We start from the raw sequence: 22,879 nt of genomic DNA on the forward strand, positions 1-22,879 counted from the left end.
TCATACTACTGGCTCATAGTGCCAGCCCTCATACTACTGGCTCATAGTGCCACCCCTCATACTACTGGCTCATAGTGCCAGCGCTCATACTACTGGCTCATAGTGCCAGCGCTCATACAACTGGCTCATAGTGCCAGCGCTCATACTACTGGCTCATAGTGCCAGCGCTCATACTACTGGCTCATAGTGCCACCCCTCATACAACTGGCTCATAGTGCCAGCCCTCATACTACTGGCTCATAGTGCCAGCGCTCATACTACTGGCTCATAGTGCCAGCGCTCATACTACTGGCTCATAGTGCCAGCGCTCATACTACTGGCTCATAGTGCCAGCGCTCATACTACTGGCTCATAGTGCCAGCCCTCATACTACTGGCTCATAGTGCCAGCGCTCATACTACTGGCTCATAGTGCCACCCCTCATACAACTGGCTCATAGTGCCAGCCCTCATACTACTGGCTCATAGTGCCAGCGCTCATACTACTGGCTCATAGTGCCACCCCTCATACAACTGGCTCATAGTGCCAGCCCTCATACTACTGGCTCATAGTGCCAGCGCTCATACTACTGGCTCATAGTGCCACCCCTCATACAACTGGCTCATAGTGCCAGCCCTCATACAACTGGCTCATAGTGCCAGCGCTCATACTACTGGCTCATAGTGCCAGTGCTCATACTACTGGCTCATAGTGCCACCCCTCATACTACTGGCTCATAGTGCCAGCGCTCATACTACTGGCTCATAGTGCCACCCCTCATACAACTGGCTCATAGTGCCAGCCCTCATACTACTGGCTCATAGTGCCAGCGCTCATACTACTGGCTCATAGTGCCACCCCTCATACAACTGGCTCATAGTGCCAGCCCTCATACTACTGGCTCATAGTGCCAGCGCTCATACTACTGGCTCATAGTGCCAGCGCTCATACTACTGGCTCATAGTGCCAGCGCTCATACTACTGGCTCATAGTGCCAGCGCTCATACTACTGGCTCATAGTGCCAGCGCTCATACTACTGGCTCATAGTGCCAGCGCTCATACTACTGGCTCATAGTGCCAGCGCTCATACTACTGGCTCATAGTGCCAGCGCTCATACTACTGGCTCATAGTGCCAGCGCTCATACTACTGGCTCATAGTGCCAGCGCTCATACTACTGGCTCATAGTGCCACCCCTCATACAACTGGCTCATAGTGCCAGCCCTCATACTACTGGCTCATAGTGCCAGTGCTCATACTACTGGCTCATAGTGCCAGTGCTCATACTACTGGCTCATAGTGCCAGCGCTCATACTACTGGCTCATAGTGCCAGCGCTCATACTACTGGCTCATAGTGCCAGCGCCTGTTAGTGTTACACCGTATTCAGGCACAAGCCTTTTTCACACTCTGACTGAAATTCCTTTATGTAAACACCAGTTCTCTCAATCCGCCACATTAATGTGTGTTTTATTCGTGTTAGGAAACATTAAATTCACCCATGTTTAATCCAGATTTTTATTAGGTCAAGTGCCAGGGGCAGTGAATAATGGGCCGTTGTTAAAGCTAGAAGTGACCGTAAACGATTGTATTTATGCTTTTCCAATGCTAATCTTGACCTTTATCATTGGCCAAATCTTTTTCTAGGGTTGCCCCTTTAACAGACGTTCTGTTGACAAACAGCCACCTCAGGGCGTGTGGACATAATGTCATTTGTGTCACTGCAGAATTACTAGAACACTGCTGATAATTACAATTCTGCTATCTAGAGAGGGCCAATAAGTGACACTGTCATTTATATAAACTTGAGGGTTTATTATGGTTTGGTTACTCAAGGCCTTAGTAATAGCAAGGCAACTTGACATGATGTCAGACAACTTTCTTCCTATTTCCATATTCATGTAGCCTAATTTCTACCAAACTGCGGAGAGGGTATTGACAATGTGACTATCACATATTATTCTCACATTTTCTGTGAGAATAGTCTTCTGTACCACCACACAGATATGATAGAACAAAAATGATGAATTACATAACATAATCTAGGAAGAAAAGTTTGAAGTAATATTAGTGTTCCAAGGCAGTTCCATTGAGAGATAGAGGCAGTATGATGACCTTTACTCTTTGGCAATCATACTAGAATTGTAATTCTGTGGTTGGAATATGCTGTGAGAGAACATGTTATCTTGAACATTGGTATAATTACCTGCCCGGCAACTGTGGAACCATGCTTTCAGAATATTTTGAGACATGTTATTCTTCTTTTCCTGCAACAAAGTAATAATGTTGCTTACCTTCCCTGCCCCCACCTCTGAGAAACATAATACCCATTGCTTAAACAAACAGTGTTTTGAAAGCTGATGAGGCACTCATGTTTGAGGTGAAACTACAGGCTCGTTCCTTCGTTTAGTCTTTTATTCTAGCTGCTATGTCTGGAAAGGAAATATAATCGATATCTATTTGTGCAAAAAGGGTTGTTATTGTTTGCCTGTTTGAGATGTTTCCACTCATATTTGTTTTAATGTTCATTAAAGAGGAGCATTTTCGGGGGGCGGGGGATTTATTGCTGGATATTAATGCTTACCAGATGCATAGATCCTAAAGAGATTCTATTTTTAACGTATTGTGAAATGAAGGACACTTGCTCTGGAGTGTAAACTGTGTTAATGTTCCTGTAAAAGCACTGTAGCATGGCCAGTATGAGGCCAGAATGTAAACACACTGATAAAGGAATGATTTCCTTTGTGTGCCTGTGTCACTCCCCTCCACTAAATCCCAGTAAAGCTGGAGATTGCCTAAGACAGGCCCATTTTTATCCTGCTAAACTGTTAACATGTGCTCTCCCATATAGATTGGAATAATTTCTGCTCTGAAATCTTTTTTCGAAGCTAAAATCAGGTTATAAAGCTGGCACTGTTTTAATGTATTTGGGTAATCATATAGCTTTTATTTTCTCATATACTCTGAGTTTTTCCACAAGATGTTAGCAAGAACCTCACATTGGTATTGAACTAAAAGCATTTTCGGTCCACTGAATTAGCATGACTGTGTGGTGAAGCATAATATCCCTTATTTTTCATCCTAATTAGAAACATACAGGACAAGCTGCCCTGATGCACATTATTATAGGCCTTTTAGTCTGTACAGAAAAAAAGCCTGGAGAGGTATCATTTATCTGGACAGAGCGAGGAGGGAGAAGACTTTCACAGGCTCTTGATGTGGCTTAATTCCTACACAACACATCTTATAGAGGTTGAGGAGTAGAATGCTGGAGCCTGGAGTCAGATCCATGAGTCATGAGTGATGATATTATACACCCTTGAAGTTTAAGTATGTTGTGAGGGGGCTCTTTTGCTCCTCATATTTGCAGGTAGGGGCATGTTGGTCTTTTTGAACATAGTTTATGAGTATCGTAAATAGCATCATTCTTACTTACACTACTCTCTCACATCCTCATTACAGTACAATGGAGGAAGGCCTCTGTGTTAGTCATCGAGGGAAATATCTCACTATTTCTCAGAATAATAAATTGCCCTACAACCAGACAATAGGTATAGTGGAAAAGCATGCCCTGACCTATTTGAAATGAATATGATTATTTATAATCACCATGCTGGAAGATTTTACATGACAACGTCGTAACGATAGCTCTTTGGTTAACTCAATCCCATCAAATGTAACCAGAGCGTAATCTATGAGAATAAATATGGTTTATTGATGTATGGGTGCGTTTATCCGTGCATTCATTTATTTATAGGTCGCTGTGATTTCTCCCTTCCGGTAATGAATAGCATAAGTCTTGAGCTCCTCCACTGCTCGGTAGTTATATATGAAACAGATTGTTTGGTTATTTAAAACCCCAGACCCATTTAGTTTTTGTTTCACTCTGTCAATAGCAATAATCTGGAAACGTTTGAAGGTTAGCCCATTTTTAGCAAATCCCACATTACGTAATTTTGTCTGTTTTACATTCGCGCTCATGGAAAGACATGCCATATTTGGGACAGGCCCTCTGTGTGTTGTTATGCTTGACTTTCATCCTTAAAAGGTTTTTTTTCTCTTTAAACAATAGCCATTAAGCGACACTGCCAACTCAAAGGCACTAGGCAAATCTGAAACTGGACTTTGTAAACTCTCCAACATGTAAACTCTCCATATATGTATTTTTAGATCATGACACTATTAATGTATCTGTTTTCATATTTTTAATTACATATATTTGCTAATGGGATAGAGCAGATAAGATGTATGATGGTGGTGTGGGGGCAGAACGTATGTATGTTAAAATCACACACTGTAACTGGATCTAAATGGAGTAGGGTGATGTTATCAAGATTGAGGTCAGAGTTCAGTGCATTCCTTACTCTGCTTGTCAGCCTTGTTTTGGTTTAAGCTGGCAGAGTTCAGAGAATGATCTGTGTTAATGAGTCCCAATGACACACTGCAAAGAGCATGAGTGTGTCACATGAAGAGGAAAGTGGACAAAAAGAATGGAAGACAGAGAGGGAGAAATTTAGGTGTGCTTAAGTTACATTTTGATTTGATTCTGAAAGAGTAAAGAAAACTTGTTAATCTCTAGGTTTAAGTTAAATGTATTGTATTGTACATGTGGGAATGGTATAGGGGGAATTCAATGCTTGAGTGTACCATTTATATTAGTGTACATTAGTGTACACTCAAGCACTACAACTTTGAGTTTGCACAGCACAAAGTATACACATTCACACCCTCAAACACACTCCATCCAATGAGAATGATTTCATAATAAACGTGTTTGAACAGTTTAATTGGCTCTTCCTGGAATAACTCCGTTTCACTTCATTTGATATGATGAAAGAGTAATGTTCCCTCCCAAGGGGGGCATACACAACACTGCATAAATAAAGACGCAGTGGAAAATGACAGCAATAATAAACAAGGCAAATTCATCCGCACTCCTGCCAATTTTAGCTCAAATTGCTTTTGGTTTATTTGCTAATCATGTTAATTAGCAGATCTTGTTTTAAGTAAATTGAATATTAATTCCAGAAGGATGAAAGAGCATGGTTATTCAGTATAAGTAAAGTATCAGAGGGTTGTTGGGTAAGATGTGACAAAAATATTCTCTTCACACAACCCTTTTAAAATGACATACAGTAGACACTTTTCTATCTAAGCTAGTTTGAGCCTTTATGACATGGAATGTAGTTCTGCACTAAGGCATTTAGTATATGTACAACTACAAACCGATGAACAGAGACATGAACAAAAAAAATTGCCTTGATCTTTGCTTGGGAACTTAAACCTCCATGTCCTTATTAAACAACATCGAGATATTACGGACTTGTGTCTTCAGCTGCATCATTAGCTTGCAGGGCTGTTAACGTTTGGCTCTGTGGTTAAGCCAACCAGATGGAATAGTAGTGGACATAATGGAAGTGTGTATGCCCACTTAAGGGCAATGTAGTTAAATGCTGGCAGTTAAATGCTGTGTTCACCTGTGAGGTTGGGAAGCGAGAGGCTGAACTGAAAAAGAACTGTTCAATTTCCTGTAAACATACATGCTGCGATGTGGGCCTGTTGCCATGGGTACTACGGTCCAGACAGGATCTTGATGATGATTGATAATTACTACCTGGCGTTTGGTCTTCATCTTCACAAATATATGGCTAGATTTGCCCTCTACGATATATCTGGCAAATTGTTCCCTTTGATAATAGGTTTTTAATGTTCGACAGTCAACGTTTGTTGGGTATAGCAATCATTTTCTCATGTAATTATATTTCCCAGAAATAAATTCAATGTAAAATCAATTGTGACTTGTGACTTATCCAGGATGGTGGCAGAATTTAATTTACAAATTCTTGCAACAAACAAGAGGATAGAGGGTGTTGTGTCGGTAGTCGCATATTGAAATTTGAGCATTTGAAAATGGCTATTGCATTTACTTTTATTGTTATTCAAATGAGATTTGTTGAATTTGTCATTTCCATGATAAGAGCATGGCATTGTGCTACTCGTTAGCTCACATAAACACAGGCAATAGGAAGCCATCTCATTACAGTATTCAGCTCTGAAAGGATAACAAGCCATCACATTATTTCACTACCGCTGTCACTTACTAGCATACTACTGTAGGCTACTTGTCACACTATATTTCACATTTCTGAACACCTCCAGTAATAGTAAACCACTTAGATGAGAGGAAATAGTCATTTTCTCACATCAGATGGCGTCACTCCTACATGACGCTCGTTCCTCAACCGATCTGTCTTGTAGGACGTTGAATTTCTAAAATCGAGATTTTGCCCATCCGCCTAACACTAGTTTGCCAGCTTGTTGATGAAGTTGTACGGCACCAAAGTTATGGGACTGTTCTCAGAAATCAGCATGTATCTGACTCTGACAGCTGGCACCGTGCCTCGCTACTTTGTAACAATTGGCCAATGCGATAACGTCGCAGAGAGCAGTCCGCTGTGCTGTAGAACTCTGTGCAGTAATCATGGCAGAGTAGATATCATGAAAACTAGTTTGTGCATTAGCTAGAATTTCACTACACTAGCTAGCTAGAAGGAGTATTCGGCATTGAGTGTGTCAACTGGCGTTGTTAGCATCCCTGCCTTTCGTTTCATATGGATTGATTTGAGACTGGTTCAGCCAGCAAGCAGACACACTAACTAGCTAACCCGTTAGGTAGCACATTTTTATGCACATTTCAAATTTCACACAGTAATGGAAAAGTACTAAGTGTTCATACTTAAGTAAAAATACCTTAATAGAAAATGACTCAAGTAAAAGTGAAAGTCACCCAGGAAAAAATACTACTAAAAGTCTAAAAGTATTTGGTTTTAAATATACTTAAGTATCAAAAGTAAAGATAATTTCTAAAATATACTTAAGTATCAAAAGTAAAAGGAATGGTACAGATCATTTCATTTATTTTAATTTTATTTTTTAGATAGCCAGGGGCACACTCCAACACTTAGACATCATTTACAAACGAAGAGTTTGTGTTTAGTGAGTCCGTCAGCTCAGAGGCAGTAGGGATGACCGGGAATGTTCTCTTGATAAGTGCTTGAATTGGAACATTTTCTTGTCCTGCGAAACATTCAAAATGTAACGAGTACTTTTGGGTGTCAGGGAAAATGTATGGAGTAAAAAGTACATTATTTTCTTTTGGAATGTAGTGAAGTAAAATAAAGTTGTCAAGAAAAGTACAGATACCCCCAAAAAACTACTTAAGTAGTACTATAAAGTATGTTTACTTAAGTACTTGACACCACTGATTTCATAAATACTGATTCTACCACCGGATTTTTCTAAACACCGGATTTTCGGCTGTTGAAAAAGAAAATGTGTATTAATTATGAAACATATGAATAACATTCCACCCATGAGGACACTAGAGGGCAATTTGGTATTTGACTGCAGGAAAGGGCTGCTACACAATTTGTATAGGAAATTAGGAGGTTGGCTGGGGAATAGCATAATGCCAGAGGATGAGTGAAGATCACAATACTACCCCCATATCACCCCCACTGTGTTACCCTCACTGTGTGACATTTCTAAATTAAGATAAAAAGTATCCTACATATGGGAGAGAGAGAAAGACTTGTATAAACATTAGGTTATAGACCTTTAGGTTGGGTGGGTCACACCGTAGGCTGTTGTTCACGGGGGATTTAGCTCATTTGCAGAAGTCTGTTTAATCCTACAGTACATGTAATATCATGGCCTGACATGTGTCAGGAGTACTGAGCTGCCCTCTGTTAGAGCCCCCTTTCAAACACATCAGGCTCAGTGACTGTGAAAATGTCACAACAGTGGAGCTACCCAGCAGGAAAAACATACACAATCAGAAAGTTTGCTGCCAGTAGAGATGTTGTTATGTGTTGTTATTTGTTACGTTTTTTTGTTTGTTAGAAGATTATTGGCTGTACAGTTGTACATGTGCTTGGTTTGCTTCATAATCTGTCATTTAGTTGGGTTACAGAAATCATGAATGATGGGTGTTCACTAAAAGATCATGGAAATGAGGAGGAAAATAGTATGCCAGTCATCTTTCTTTAAACCACCTCCCAGGGCCGGTGTGAGAACAAATCAATTGGATGGGCATCCGATATCCATAAGGAGCATGTTTTTTTCATGGGAACTCTTGTGTGTGCACGCGCTTGTTATAGTAAAGACCATAGGCGGCGCACAAGTGTCAAGTTTTGGGAAGCTTACAATTTATCCTACCATTTCTACCGATCTGCGTGGCAGTTAGGATTTTAATTTGCAAAACAAAGTTTTTGATTCTGAAAATTGTCATGTGGTTAATCATAAAAAATCTGAATTAAAATTATACAAATTCAAAAGTTAAAATTCAACTAATGCGAGAGCACCAGCCTCTGTCATATGGACACATTGATACACCGGGATCCATTGTTGACTAAAGAAATTAGCGCATGGAACTCAAAGATAGCTTATAGGCTAACACAGCAGTAGGCCTATAACTAAGATTGTCAACTACACTGAACAAAAATATAAACGCGACATGTAAAGTGTTGGTCCATATTTCATGATCTGAAATAAAAAAGATCCCATAAATTGTCCACAAAAACCTTATTGCTCTCAAATTTTGGGCACAAATTTGATTACATCCCTGTTAGCGAGCATTTACACAGGTACACCTTGTGCTGAGGACAATAAAAGGCCACTCTAAAACGTGCAGTTTTGTCACACAACACAATGCCACAGATGTTTCAAGTTTTGAGGGAGTGTGCAATTGGCATTCTGACTGCAGGAATGTCCACCAGAGCTGTTTCCAGTTAATTGAATGTTAATTTCTCTTCCATAAGTCGCCTCCAACTTCATTTTAGAGAATTTGACAATACGTCCAACCGGCCTCACAAACGCACAGCACATATAACCACGCCAGCCGAGGACCTCCACATCCGACTTTTTCACCTGCGGGATCGTCTGAGACCAGCCTCCCGGACAGCTGATGAAACTCGGGCGGCAGCGTAGCCTAGTGGTTAGAGCAATGGACTAGTAACCAAAAGGTTGCAAGTTCAAATCCCCGAGCAGACAAGGTACAAATCTGTTGTTCTGCCCCTGAACAAGGCAGTTTCTTGTTCCTAGGCCGTCATTGAAAATAAGAATTTGTTCTTAACTGACTTGCCTAGTTACATTTTTTTTTTTATAATGTGGGTTTGCAACCAAAGAATTTCTGCACAAACTGCTAGATACCATCTCAGGGAAGCTCATCTGTGTGCTCGTCGTCCTCACCAAGGTCTTGACCTGACTGCAGTTTGGTATCGTAACTGTCACATGAGTTGACGCTGGAGAGACGAAGCAGGTACGGGGAGTCAAACATTTAATAAATAACGGACATGGAACGAGACAGGAACAGCGTCAGCAAACAAGACAAAAAACAATCAATGCAGAAGCGGGGAACAGAGCTGGGGAACTGACAAATAAAGGGGAGGTAATAACAGGTGATAAGTGAGTCCAGGTGAGTCCAATAACGCTGATGCGCGTGACGAAAGAAGGCAGGTGTGCGTGATGGATGACAGGAGTGCGTGATGCAGGGCAACCTGGCGCCCTCAAGCACCAGGGGGAGGGAAGAGCGGGAGCAGACGTGACAGTAACCGACTTCAGTGGGCAAATGCTTACCTTAGATGGCCGCTGGAGAAGGTGTGCTCTTCACGGATTGGTAGAAACTCCCGGTTTGTACCGGGAGTCATCAACTGTACCAGGCAGATAGCCAACAGTGTGTATGGTGTCATGTGGGCAAGCGGTTTGCTGATGTCAACGTTGTGAACAGAGTGCCCCATGGTGGGGTTATGTTATGGGTAGGCATAAGCTACGGTCAACGAACACAATTGCATTTTAGCGATGGCAATTTGAATGCACAGAGATGCCGTGATGAGATCCTGTGGCCCATTTTCGTGCCATTCATCCGCCAACATCACCTCAAGTTTCAGCATCATAATGCACAACCCCATGTCGCAAAGATCTGTACACAATTCCTGAAAGCTTAAAATGTCCCAGTCCCAGGCCTGCATACTCACCAGACATGTCAACCATTGAGCATATTTGGAATGCTCTGGCGTGTTCCAGTTCCCTCCAATATCCAGCAACTTCGCACACCCATTGAAGAGGAGTGGGGCAACATTCCTTGGGCCACAATCAACTTCCTGATCAACTCTATGCGAAGGAGATCTGTCGCGCTGCATGAGGCAAATGGTGGTCACACTAGATACTGACTGGTTTTCTGATTCATGCCCCTACCTTTTTAAGGTATCAGAGACCAACAATAGCATATCTGTATTCCCAGTCATTTGAAATACATAGATTAGGGCCTAATGAATTTATTTAAATTGACTGATTTCCTTACATGAAGTGTGACTCAGTAAAATCTTTGAAATTGTTGAATGTATCGTTTTATATTTTTGTTTAGTGTACTTGACTTGTACGTGACTTGGTCTTTTACCAAATAGGGCTATCTTCTATATACCACCCCTACCTTGTCACAACACAACTGATTGGCTCAAACACATTAAGAAGGAAAGAAATTCCACAAATTAACTTTTAACGAAGAACACCTGTTAATTGAAATGCATTTCAGGTGACTACCTCATGAAGCTGGTTGAGAGAATGCCAAGAGTGTACAAAGCTGTCATCAAGGCAAAGGGTTGCTGCTTTGAAGAATCTCAAATATAAATATATTTTGATTTGTTTAACAATTTTTTTACTACTTGATTCCATATGTGTTATTTCATAGTTTTGATGTCTTTACTATTATTCTACAATGTAGAAAATAGTAAAAAAAAAACAACAAAAAAAAACATGGAATGAGTAGGTGTGTCCAAACTGTATGGTACTGTATGTATTTTTACAGTTGAAGTCGGCAGTTTACATACACCTTAGCCAAATACATTTAAACTCAGTTTTTCACAATTCCTGACATTTAATCCCAGTAAAACTACCCTGTCTTAGGTCAGTTAGTATCACCACTTTATTTTAAGAATGTGAAATGTCAGAATAATAGTAGAGAGAATGAATTATTTCAGCTTTTATTTCTCTCATCACATTCCCAGTGGGTCAGAAGTTTACAAACACTCAATTCGTATTTGGTAACATTGCCTTTAAATTGTTTAACTTGGGTCAAATGTTTCGGGTAGCCTTCCACAAGCTTCCCACAATAAGTTGGGTGAATTTTGGCCCATTCCTCTTGACAGAGCTGGTGTTACCCGAGTCAGGTTTGTAGGCCTCCTTGCTCGGACACTCTTTTTCAGTTCTGCCCACAAATTTTCTATGGGATTGAGGTCAGGGCTTTGTGATGGCCCCTCCAATACCTTGACTTTGTTGTCCTTAAGCCATTTTGCCACAACTTGGAAGTATGCTTGGGGTCATTGTCCATTTGGAAGACCCATTTGCGACCAAGCTTTAACTTCCTGACTGATGTCTTGAGATGTTGCTTCAATATTTCAACATAATTATCCTGCCTCATGATGCCATCTATTTTTGTGAAGTGCACCAGTCCCTCCTGCAGCAAAGCACCCCCACAACATAATGCTGCCACCCCCGTGCTTCACGTTTGGGAGGGTGTTCTTCGGCTTGCAAGCCTCCCCCTTTTTTCCTCCAAAACTGAAAGCGCGAACCACTGCTTTTAATCAGGGCAAGGCGACCAGAAACATGACCGAATACAAACAATGTAGCTATTCCCTCCGGAAGGCAATCAAACAAGCTAAGCGTCAGTATAGAGACAAAGTAGAGTCGCAATTCAATGGCTCAGACACGAGAGGTATGTGGCAGGGTCTACAGTCAATCACGGACTACAAAAAGAAAACCGATGTCTTGCTCCCAGACAAACTAAACAACTTCTTTGCTCGCTTTGAGGACAATACAGTGCCGTGTGTGTGTGTGTGTGTAACCTTTATTTAACTAGGCAAGTCAGTTAAGAACAAATTCTTATTTACAATGACGGCCTACCCTGGACGACGCTGGGCCAATTTTGCGCCGCCCTATGGGACTCCCAATCAAGGCCGGATGTGATAGAGCTTGGATTCGAACCAGGGACTGTAGTGACGCCTTTTTCACTGAGATGCAGTGCCTTAGACCGTTGCGTCCATGTGTGTGTGTTAACTACTTAACTGTACTAGAATGCTTAAAAGGCTGCAAAAAAAATTTATATCGGTAAGCGTTTTTTTTGGCAAGGAAAAATCGGATATCGGTATTGGCCAAAAATGTAATATCGGTGCATCACTACTTCAAACATGCATACACCATTGTGTGAAAGAATCATAAAGTATAAACATTTTGAGTTACACACCATTTTCCAAAAATATTAAGTAGATGTTTTTTGTACATTTCTATTCACCCCAGAATAATTTCTTACAGTGTGGCTGTGTGGTTGAGTGGATAAAAGTCCAACTATCTGCCCCTCCTGTTTCTAATCTCTCTAAATAAAGCATTGAAAAAATAAAGGTGGAATTCCACTAAAAATATTATCCATAGGCCCTAATCATCAATAAATATTTAGATTATGAACCATTTGCATTTTTAAACCATTGATTGTATGATGCCTATTACATGCACTGAAACCCTAAAATTGTTTTCACAACACTCTCTTAAAAACACCAATATTCAGGTTGAAGAACCACTTTAGGTGTTTGAGTACATTCTGTCTATTAAAACACTTACATTGGGTTGACATTCAAACACTCTCCAAACACCAGATCTCAGCTTAAGTGCATTACTTTTCATGGTTTCGTTACACAATCATGGTGTTTTGAGACGTTCTATTTTTACAGTGTATCTTAGCCACACACCCCTCCCCTTCTTCTTGTCTCAACATTTTAAATTATACTCAAAACACATTATCTTCACACTTAATTTTGATGCTTTTCACCGAGACCCGCAACTCAATAATCAGCTAGGCCTATTGCCACGTGCGCTGCCCAAATGTCACGCTTCTTAAATAGGCATAGGCCTACGTACTTGCGATTTGAAACAATCAACAGATATTTAAAAAAAATAAAAAATAAGCTCATGATCCTTTGTGGCTAAGTCATGCTCTCTGGTAAAGTATTTTATTTAGAGAGGAGTAACTATATCATTTTGGCAAAATATCTATTTATTTTAGGGGAAGCCAGCACCTGCCAACATTCCTTTCCAATTCGCAAGTGGTTGACACCAGAGATCGGTATATATAATGACGAAATGCTCATGTCTCCACCCTAACATTCGGAGTGGTTGTCCCAAAGGCAGGAAAGCAGACGACAAGTTTAGGTCTGCATATTAATCCCATAGAACCGCTTATTCTGGACAGATTTTGGCGAGAGTGAGCCCTCTTGCTTCGCCTCTTCCACTCTGCTGAAAATATCTCACTGGAGTAAGCATCCGAGTGAGCGAAACAGCACCCCTCTGTCTCACTATATGTAACCCATGTATCTGACACTGTCTGGACAAAAATAGTATGACATGCCATACTCTTTTTGTCCAGACAACATCAGATACATGCTGTACACATAGTGAGACAGAGAGGCGCTGTTTCGCTTGCTCGCATGCTTTATCTGAGATTGATGTGTCTTTCTGTCGGAGCACGTCTCAGTCAAATATATGATTAATATTTGAATATTTTATTTGGATGGGCAAGGAGGTATGGCAGGGCAGGCCAGGCCCTTTAAAGCCTGCCCATAATGCTGGCCCTGCTTCCTCCATCTTACTGTCTTTCACTGGTTAGTGAGAAGGAAAAACAGTAAGTACTAACGCGTTTGCATGCTTGGCATTATGTGCATGTGTTGTGTGTCAACATCCCCAGTGTTTACTGAGAATAAGCAAACCACATTCTTCACTAAATGTAGAATAGCTCTCAGCAACAAAATTATGTATTGTGCTGTGGTTGCATTATATTCTTCATGGCCTGTTCACTAACAAATCCTTTTTTCTGAAATACCTTCCCAATATTCGAGTGTACACGACTGTCTGAAGTGAAATACATTTGAAAAACCTTAAATTCATAATAAGTTTGTAATAATAAATCATTCCTTTAATAGTTCTGATTCTGATTTGGAAAACTTTGTCATCTGTTACAATTGCTATCATTTTGTAAATATATCGTATCATTTCAATTTAGAGGCATCTGAAATTGTGGTTTTCTGAACATTTTGTGTTAGCCTTGTATTTTGTTAGCCTTGTTAGCCTTTATGTTAGCCATGTTTTTTACCCCCTTTTTCTCCCCAATTACGATCTTGTCTCAATCACTGCAACTCCCCAACGGGCGCGGGCGGCGAAGGTCAAGTCATGCGTCCTCCGAAATATGACCCGCCAAACCACGCTTCTTAACACCCGCTCTCTTAACCTGGAAGCCAGCCACACCAATGTGTCGGAGGAATCACCGTTCAACTGACAACCAACGTCAGCCTGCAGGCGCCCGGCCCACCACAAGGAGTTGCTAGAACGATGAGCCAAGTAAAGCCCCCACGGCCGAACCCTCCCCTAACCCGGACGACGCTGGACCAAGTGACGCCTCTAGCACCCGGGTCTGTAGTGACGCCTCTAGCACAGCGATGCAGTGCCTTAGACCGCTGCCACACTCGGAAGGCTCCTTTGTATTGTTCTAATAATACCCAACACTTTACACACAACTGGCAGTCAGAGGGGATTTTCAGCCTGAAGGATTTTTCACTGTGCTTCCCTCCTCTGTATATGAACTTTGGCCTTATTTGGGTCACAGGGTTGTAGTGAAACCATTTCTCCCTTTTGCTGGGAAGATGTCGGACTCTCAAAAACATATTTGGACGTCAATGAAATATAGGCCCTATAATTAGTTTCAAATTCATGTGGGAATAAAAACAAAGAAGTTGCTATTTTGGACCAAGAGTCAAAGTGGCACTTGCGTCAGTAGTGATTCAGTAAAGAGTGCAGCTCATTTATATGTGGTTGTGGATTTTTATTTCACTGAGTACAGTAGTATTTCATAAGATGTTGTTGCAGCAGCAGTGTATTTTAGCAAGGAAGCATTTTAGTGTTATTGCACCATCGCTTTACAGTATATACCAATGCCAGCTCAGATTTAAATAGTGCATATAGTTCAAAACAGGATCATACAGTATGTGAATGGAAGCTATAATTTCAAGCTATCAAGACATCATTATGGTAGTATTTAGGTTGAATGTTATTCTTCACTTTTATACAGTGTTCTTTATATTCATTGCTGCATAATCCCAGGGAATCTGTCAGATGAACGTCCCCTGCTGGCGTGTTCTTCAGATCCCGTGGCAACACTGTCAATGTGGAATGTCAGAACCCATTCTGAGGTGTCTAATGGCTTTTTCAAACAAGGCGTCCGCGGAATGATAATGAAGTGCTAGTTCTTAATTGAATTGGAGAAATTAGACAAAGTACTGTCAGACATTAAGAGGAGCATTGGACTGCATCTAAAGATCAAGTTGTCAGCTTGCAACACTGCTGAATTTATTGTGACTTTCATGCCTCCGGGGTGCTGCTCAATGACAGAAATGATGGATTTTCCCCAGGGTGTGATTTTTTGTCTGCCATTGCCAAGAGAGCAAGCTTTTATTCAAGGTAACTTATGCATTTGACCTGCACTCTAAATATCTGCCACTTTTTACAGCTGACCATTTAAACAGCTGTGTATTCCTCCAGGGGTTTGAACCAGCAACCTTCAAATTCAACCTTAAGTCAGGTCAGTGACCCCCAAAAAAGCCAGAGCAGACCTAATGCCTGTGTGTTATTGTGAGGAGGTTTCCTTATGTAACTGCCATCAGGGAACATGATCAGTGGCATACAGGCTCAGAATAATAAAATGATTCCTCACATTCCTCCACTTGACCTTGAGGCTCATTTGAAGTCGAAATGCTGAAAGTCTGAGGGGGGCTTTCTGATGTTTTTAAACTAGCACAGATGTCGACAGATCCATGTCAAACCCATGGAGTCAGCTCAAAGACAAACCTCTGATGTAGTCAGAGCAGTTAACACACGCGATTAGTTGTGCCCCAAAATGTATTTTTCTCACTATAACCAAATCACACGTTATAAATTGAGAGTGAATTGCATTATCAGTTTCTAAATCAAGTGTCAACTCCCTCCATCCAGGATACACTGCTGTGAAAATCAAACAAACTTCTAAAACCACTATCTGGAAATCAGTGAATCTCAGCCATAGTGATCATAAACAGCATGTAACATTTATCTCCCAGTCTTCACATCTGCAGCATTTGATCTGTGAAATGTGCACTGCACACAGTGTTATTACACAATACGTTCTCGTCTGAGTTATATGCTCAATGTCATGAGCTTACGGATTGGGTTTCTAAAAAATACCCACATTGAGGGCTCTATTTTAACAAACCTAACACAATGGCAACTCTAAACGCAGGCGGTAGCTCTATAGGTTCAGGGGTGTGTCAGAAATATTTTAGCTATTTTCACTATTACAATTATCAGCGTACTTGCTGACGTGGGTGCGAAAGGGCTGGGTTTTGATGACTAAACAAGTTGTGCGTGTGTCGAAGCACTGGCCAATCAGAACATGCTTCATGACGAAATATGTGGTTGCTTCAAGTTGTGTATTTACGGTCTTTTATATGTTGCCTTGGAATCAACTCCAATTCCAATGTTAGTCTGTTATAGTTTGTTAAATATCTTACAGAAACGAAATAACAAAATGTAGACCTATCTTCGATAAATAGTTAACTTGAATCCAGTCCACATTGTTCTAAGTAATTGCATGGCTTCTATAGCATTCACACTGATATAGGGTCTGCTCCCAAATAGGCCTATGTTTTATGAACATAATCGGAACCATCTTACAGATCTGATCACATTCGCATATCAGAAGTTGCATTGCATGCACACCACGGACGTGGTAAGCATAAAACCAGGAAGGTGAATCATTCTAATAAGATCGGTTGTAATACAATTAAACGAAAACAACAACAATAAATACATTTAAAATATAATGATATCATAAAATCATCAGGATAAAAAACAGACACACATTGCTGTTGAACCAGTCTTCGTTATAGTAGACCTAAGGGAGGGCTTGGGAAAACAAGCAATTTTTACAGGTTACAGATAACTTCTAAATACGATGTTCATCGGTATTCACCGGAGGTTACCCACTTCATGGAGGGGTTTTTATGCAGGTCCAAAACGGGACCTGCAAGGCTAACATAATGTGGGCCTGCCTGCAATGAATAAATAAAAAGGGAATGTCAGCTCACTGCTTTATATTTTAATTTATAATTAAGATTTATTTCCAAGCGGTCTCAGGAGCCAAACCTTTTATCAACAGTTTTGACTACAACGTGATTGCAATGGTCAGAAGAAAAACAACTTAATTGAGAGGAGGGGAGGATATGCTTGGTTTTTAATGGGAAAAAACACGTTTTTTATGTTACTAAATACGAAGTATACAGGGACCAAAAGCACATTAGGCTACTCTCGTTCCATGTGCATATGGGCAGTGTGCATCACGGCTGGATAGGCTCCGTTTCCGCTGTCAAAATTCATACTATTAAGTGCATTCGTGAAAGTATTTAAACCCCTTGACTTTTTTCACAATTTGTTACGTTACAGCCTTATTCTAAAATTGATTAAATCGTTTTTTCCCCGCTCATCAATCTATACACAACACCCCGTAATAACAAAGCAAAAACAGGATTTTAGAAATGTTTGCAAATGTATAAAAATTAAAAAAAAACATTGAGACTTGTCCCGAAGCCACTCCTGCGTTGTCCTGGCTGTGTGCTTAGGGTCGTTGTCCTGTTGGAAGGTGAACCTTCACCACAGTCTGAGGTCCTGAGCGCTCTGGAGTAGGTTTTCATCAAGGATCTCTGTATTTTGCTCCGTTCATCTTTCCCTCGATCCTAACTAGTCTCACAGTCCCTGCTGCTGAAAAACATCCCCACAGCATGATGTTGCCACCATGCTTCACTGTAGGGATAGTGGCAGGTTTCCTCCAGACGTGATGCTTGACATTCAGGCCAAAGAGTTCAATCGTGGTTTCATCAGACCAGAGAATCTTGTTTCTCATTGTCTGAGAGTTTTTAGGTGCTTTTTGGCAAACTCCAAGCTGGCAGTCATGTGCCTTTTACTGAGGAGTGGTTTCTGTCTGGCCACTCTACCATAAATGCCTTATTGGTGGAGTGCTGCAGAGATGGTTGTCCTTCTGGAATGTTCTCCCATCTCCACAGAGGAACTCTGGAGCTCTGTCAGAGTGACCATCTGGTTCTTGGTCACTTCCCTGACCAAGGCTCTTCTCCCCCTATTATTCAGTTTGGCCGGATGGCCAGCTTTAAGAAGAGTCTTGGTGGTTCCAAACTTCTTCCATTTAATAATGATGGAGTCTATTGCGTTCTTGGGGACCTTCAATGCTGCAGACATTTTTTGGTCCCGTTCCCCAGATCTGTGCCTCGACACAATCCTGTCTCGGAGCTCTACGGACAATTCCTTCGACCTCATGGCTTGTTTTTTGCTTTGATATGCACTGTCAGCTGTGGGACCTTATATAGACAGGTGTGTGCCTTTCCAAATCATGGCCAATCAATTGAATTTACCACAGGTGGACTGCAATCAAGTTGTAGAAACATCTCAAGGATGATCAATGAAAACAGGATGCACCTGAGCTCAATTTCGAGTCTCATAGCAAAGGGTCTGAATACTTATGTAAATAAGGTATTTCTGTTTTTTATTTTTAATAAATTAGCAAAAATTTCAAAAAAAATTGTTTTCGCTTATTCATTATGGGGTATTTTGTGTAGATTGATGAGGACATTCTTTTTATTTAATCCATTTTAGAATAAGACTGTAATGTAACAAAATGTGGAAAAGTCAAGGAGGTCTGAATACTTTCCGATTGCACCGTAACCAACTGCATTACCGCTAAAACCAGCTTTTGGTTGGTCTTAAATATCCCTAACAACGCTGCCAGAAATTAGCACTTTGGATCATGTTTTTAAGGACACACCTCAAATATTCCCACCCTGCCTATCTGAGCGCAAGCGAGCTGATATAAGACATATAAATGGCCGAACCTGGTTTTAGGGCTGGAAAATGCCAGTTTTTACATGACGAAATTGCAAACTAACGTGTGTTTGACACTAGCACCTCCTTAACCCCAGCTGAAAAATAGAGCCCTGAGAGTATTATTTATGCACTTTTTCCTATGTAGGCCTGTTTTAGATATGGAATCTCTTGTTTAAACTGATGTCACATGGTGAAAAACAAATCTCAATGAGGTAGAGCTCAGGTCAGCTCGTTTGTATTAATATTCATGAGTCATCCATTACGCAAAGGATTGGACTTCAGGGTATTGTAAGACTTCAACTTTATAGAGGGAGAAAGAAATAAAGATAGAAAGAAAGGGAAAAGAAAAAGAAAATACAGTGCACTGTCCTGTATTACAATCAGGCCAAGTATTGTGAAAACTTGCAGTTGCCAAGCTGATTACAGAACATGGTGTAATTTTCCTTGCCTTTTTTCCTGCCTGTTTTGGAAAGAATGTGAAGTGAAAGGTCATTGAGTCACAATAGTGTTCACCAACTGTAATTACTTCCTCCTTGATTTCATTGGGGTTTGTTTTTTTAACATTTTTTTTCTTCAAACCATGATGAGAATTTGATTCGGCAACAAATGATTCCCCTGGCTGCCTCTAACCTTGGACGTAATTTAATTGTCATTGCACACGGAATGTCGCTCTGAACTACTTGACTTAACCTGGCTCAAATCGAGTGCCTCCTCTCTCCTTTTAGTTTATCATTGTTATTGTTACAGTGGAAGGCAGTCTGCCAAGATGGTACAATACAGTTGGTGGTTGACATAAAATGTGACCGTAGAAAGACTCTGGAGGTTTGAAAATACTTTGTGTACTGTGGAATTATCTGCATACCTCTAACAAAGGACTCCAATCAGACAGGTTTATGTGTTTTATAACTGACAATATTGAAGGTCTCAAATCAGCGAGTTACAAGGGAAATAAGAATGGACATAATGATTAGATCAGTGTATGTGTTGTGCAACAACATCACCTAATGTTCTCATGGATTTAACTTTAGAGGATTGGAATTGTTATTCAGATGTTTACATAGTGCTACACTCCTGAAACCTAGAATGGAAATGTTTATTTGCTAAATGCTTATTATACAAATAATTCAGAATTAGCTTGCTTATCTTCCTTCCCTAGGCCCTGTGTGTGGTTGTGTCTTTCTTTCCCCAGAAACATTGTCACTAGGATACTAACCAGTACATGGTTTGTCCCCATACTCTCAGCCCCTAACCTGAAGGGTCGGCCACGGAAGAAGAAACTGTCAGTGTCCCAGCGAAGGGACTCCCAGGGCCACAGTCAGGGGCCTCAGGGACCCCAAGAACCCAGCACCCCAGAGAACAAGTCTCCCACCAAGGTACACTACTCACGTAACATTTGATTTAATAGCGGACATGCATAAAGATGGTGGCCCCCATGTACTTACCACAAATACCTATTTTGCTAAGTTCGTTGTATTATACACTGCTCTCCATTACTCTTTTTTTGTATCTGCATTAGCAGAGTAAACTTGATCCCAATTCTAGTTCTCAGACTGCAAAAAAAAAATAGATTATGCTGGTTTATTTGCACATTGACCTATGTCACTAGCCGCAGTTTAAAACAATGACATCATATCTGAATTCCTCCATCTTTGTGTGCCTTCGCCATTCACTTCCCTTTATTTCAGTTTGGTTTAATAAAAAATATAAAGGTTGCGATTTATATAGAGTGATATTATAATCCTTTTGACAGAATCATGCATTCATTAAATAGCCCCCACTTCCTGTTGAATGTTAACCCTTCAACTCCCACTCTTATATTTCCTACAGGTAAAACCTAACTGCCATGTGACGGTTCCCACCAGGGGCACAATGGCCAAACCCAGGATCTGTAAACAGGCAGCTGTGGAGGAGAAGGTGGAGAGGGAGAAGAAGGAGGAGAAAGAGGAGGACGAGGAATCATCAAAGGAGAGTCGTGCAGACGAGCAGGCCTTCCTAGTAGCCCTATACAAGTACATGAAAGAGAGGGACACACCTATCGATAGGATCCCCTTCCTGGGATTTAAGCAGAGTGAGTGAAATATCTTCCTTTTATATTCATATAAGCTTTGAATATAAGATATATAATCTTCACACACCAGGTCCTGTAAAAAGCATCATATGTGGGTCCATAACGCTTCTTCTCACACTGTCAGAGCGTTGCATGCATGGGAAACACATCTCGCTCAGATCAAACGCTTCTTATGTAGGTCGAATGTTTCACTTCACAACAATGAGGTTTCACATGCTAGGGAAGATTATGCCTTATATAGAGAACCATACAAGAACCGTCATTCAATATTATTTCTCGGCACAGCCATGCGTCATTGTGGCGCAATTCACTCTATACAAAAAGAGGTGAGCTGTTTTACATGTTAGTCTCTCTATACAAATGTAAGCTGTGGTTCACGATTAAACCCCATATAGATATTTGGAAAGAGACGTCATCTTCACACCAAAGAGGCTGTTCTTACGTTGGCCAATGTGGTTGAGATGATATGATAGTGACTCAGTATGCATGCATATTGTAGTTACTGAGTCTACAGCATAGCATCGTTTGAATCGAAGCATAACGCCAACTGTTTTACATACAGTACATGATCTGAATTACAAACCAAGCAAGACTCATTAAAGCTTCCAATAATGCAATTTAAACTTGTCCTTGGCAACTTGACTGTTTAAAAAAATAGAACTACTACAAAATATGCTCAGACGCAATCAGCTTTCATGATTCCTTTCAGTCACTGCAATAGCCTCAAGTATCAAAGCAAAACTTTCCTGTTATGGAAATTGTGTTTTTGGATTTGCTTTTATGAGTGGTCTATAATTAAGAAAACAACTGTTTTAAAGCACTGGATTGTCGAACGGTAATACACATGTATTCCTGTCCTCTTTCAATGTGCCTCCTACATGCTTTGTGTGATTGTTAACAGAAGCCATTTAATGACATATTCTTCTCTAAACCATTGGCTCTGAAATGCACACAGAGCTACCAATTCCACTTCCTCTAAAGCACAATCTAGGGCAGACAGAGCAGTGCAGATACAGGTGAAATACTGTAAGTGAATCGGCCAATCTATCCCCTTTATTTTAATGGCATATTCTACACAGGGCAATGCTATAGCTCCAGCTCAAAGTTTGTTATCTGTTCCACCAGAAAGGAAGCTTCTTTGGGTCTTCTTTGCCTTCTATTTAGCTTTAGCAGTGTGCCTGCTCGCTGCACAGGACGTAAGATAAATGAACTTCAGAAGAAGAAAAGCCACATGACAAAAAGAGGTTTCATTATATTCCATTCACTTGAACAAACAGCTATTCCCAGTGTTGGTACCACATTCTGAATGTACAAGGAGGGGGCTGGGAGTGTGTGTCAGTGTTGGTACAGTTTGACATCACATTGCACATTTTAAATTGCATTAGTCGCAAATAGGAGAATGAGGAGTTGGGGAATTGGTTTTCGTGTGTTGGGCGGGGGAGGTGATGCACATTATTTCAGGCTGCCTTTAGAGAGGTTATTTTTGCCTTGTTTATTATTTACCTGTTTGAACTTGTCTGTTTTAGTCTACATTGTGTTTAGTCTGTTTTGCCATCTTTATCTCTGTGATAATTGCCCTGTTGAATAGAGTGAATTAGAGAAAAAACAGGCAGTAAGTAATCTAAGAAAGAAGTATTCTCTTATTTTCTTTCTCTTTTCTGTGCTTCCTAATTCTGCTTGCTATTGTGGTAATTACAGTCTATGCATAACAACCCCATTAATAGGCCTTAGCTGCTATCCAGTTGAAAACACAATGCCACTCTGCAGTTCAAATAGAACCCACCCAGCTTCCTTTGTTATTCTGCATGTTCAT

At 40.7% G+C, this 22,879-nt stretch overlaps 1 protein-coding gene across 1 annotated transcript in view; it reads left to right on the forward strand.

Moving 5' to 3' along the window:
• The window catches only part of LOC139570940 (AT-rich interactive domain-containing protein 5B-like), a 72,190-nt gene that overhangs the window by 29,423 nt on the left and 19,888 nt on the right, over positions 1 to 22,879 (forward strand). The window contains exons 5-6 of the mRNA XM_071393291.1: positions 20,241 to 20,371; positions 20,826 to 21,066. Coding sequence (XP_071249392.1) covers positions 20,241 to 20,371; positions 20,826 to 21,066 — 372 coding nt within the window. The remainder of the gene's footprint in view (positions 1 to 20,240; positions 20,372 to 20,825; positions 21,067 to 22,879) is intronic.

The sequence above is a fragment of the Salvelinus alpinus genome, chromosome 3 (genome assembly GCF_045679555.1).
Source record: "Salvelinus alpinus chromosome 3, SLU_Salpinus.1, whole genome shotgun sequence".
NCBI classification, from domain to species: domain Eukaryota; kingdom Metazoa; phylum Chordata; class Actinopteri; order Salmoniformes; family Salmonidae; genus Salvelinus; species Salvelinus alpinus.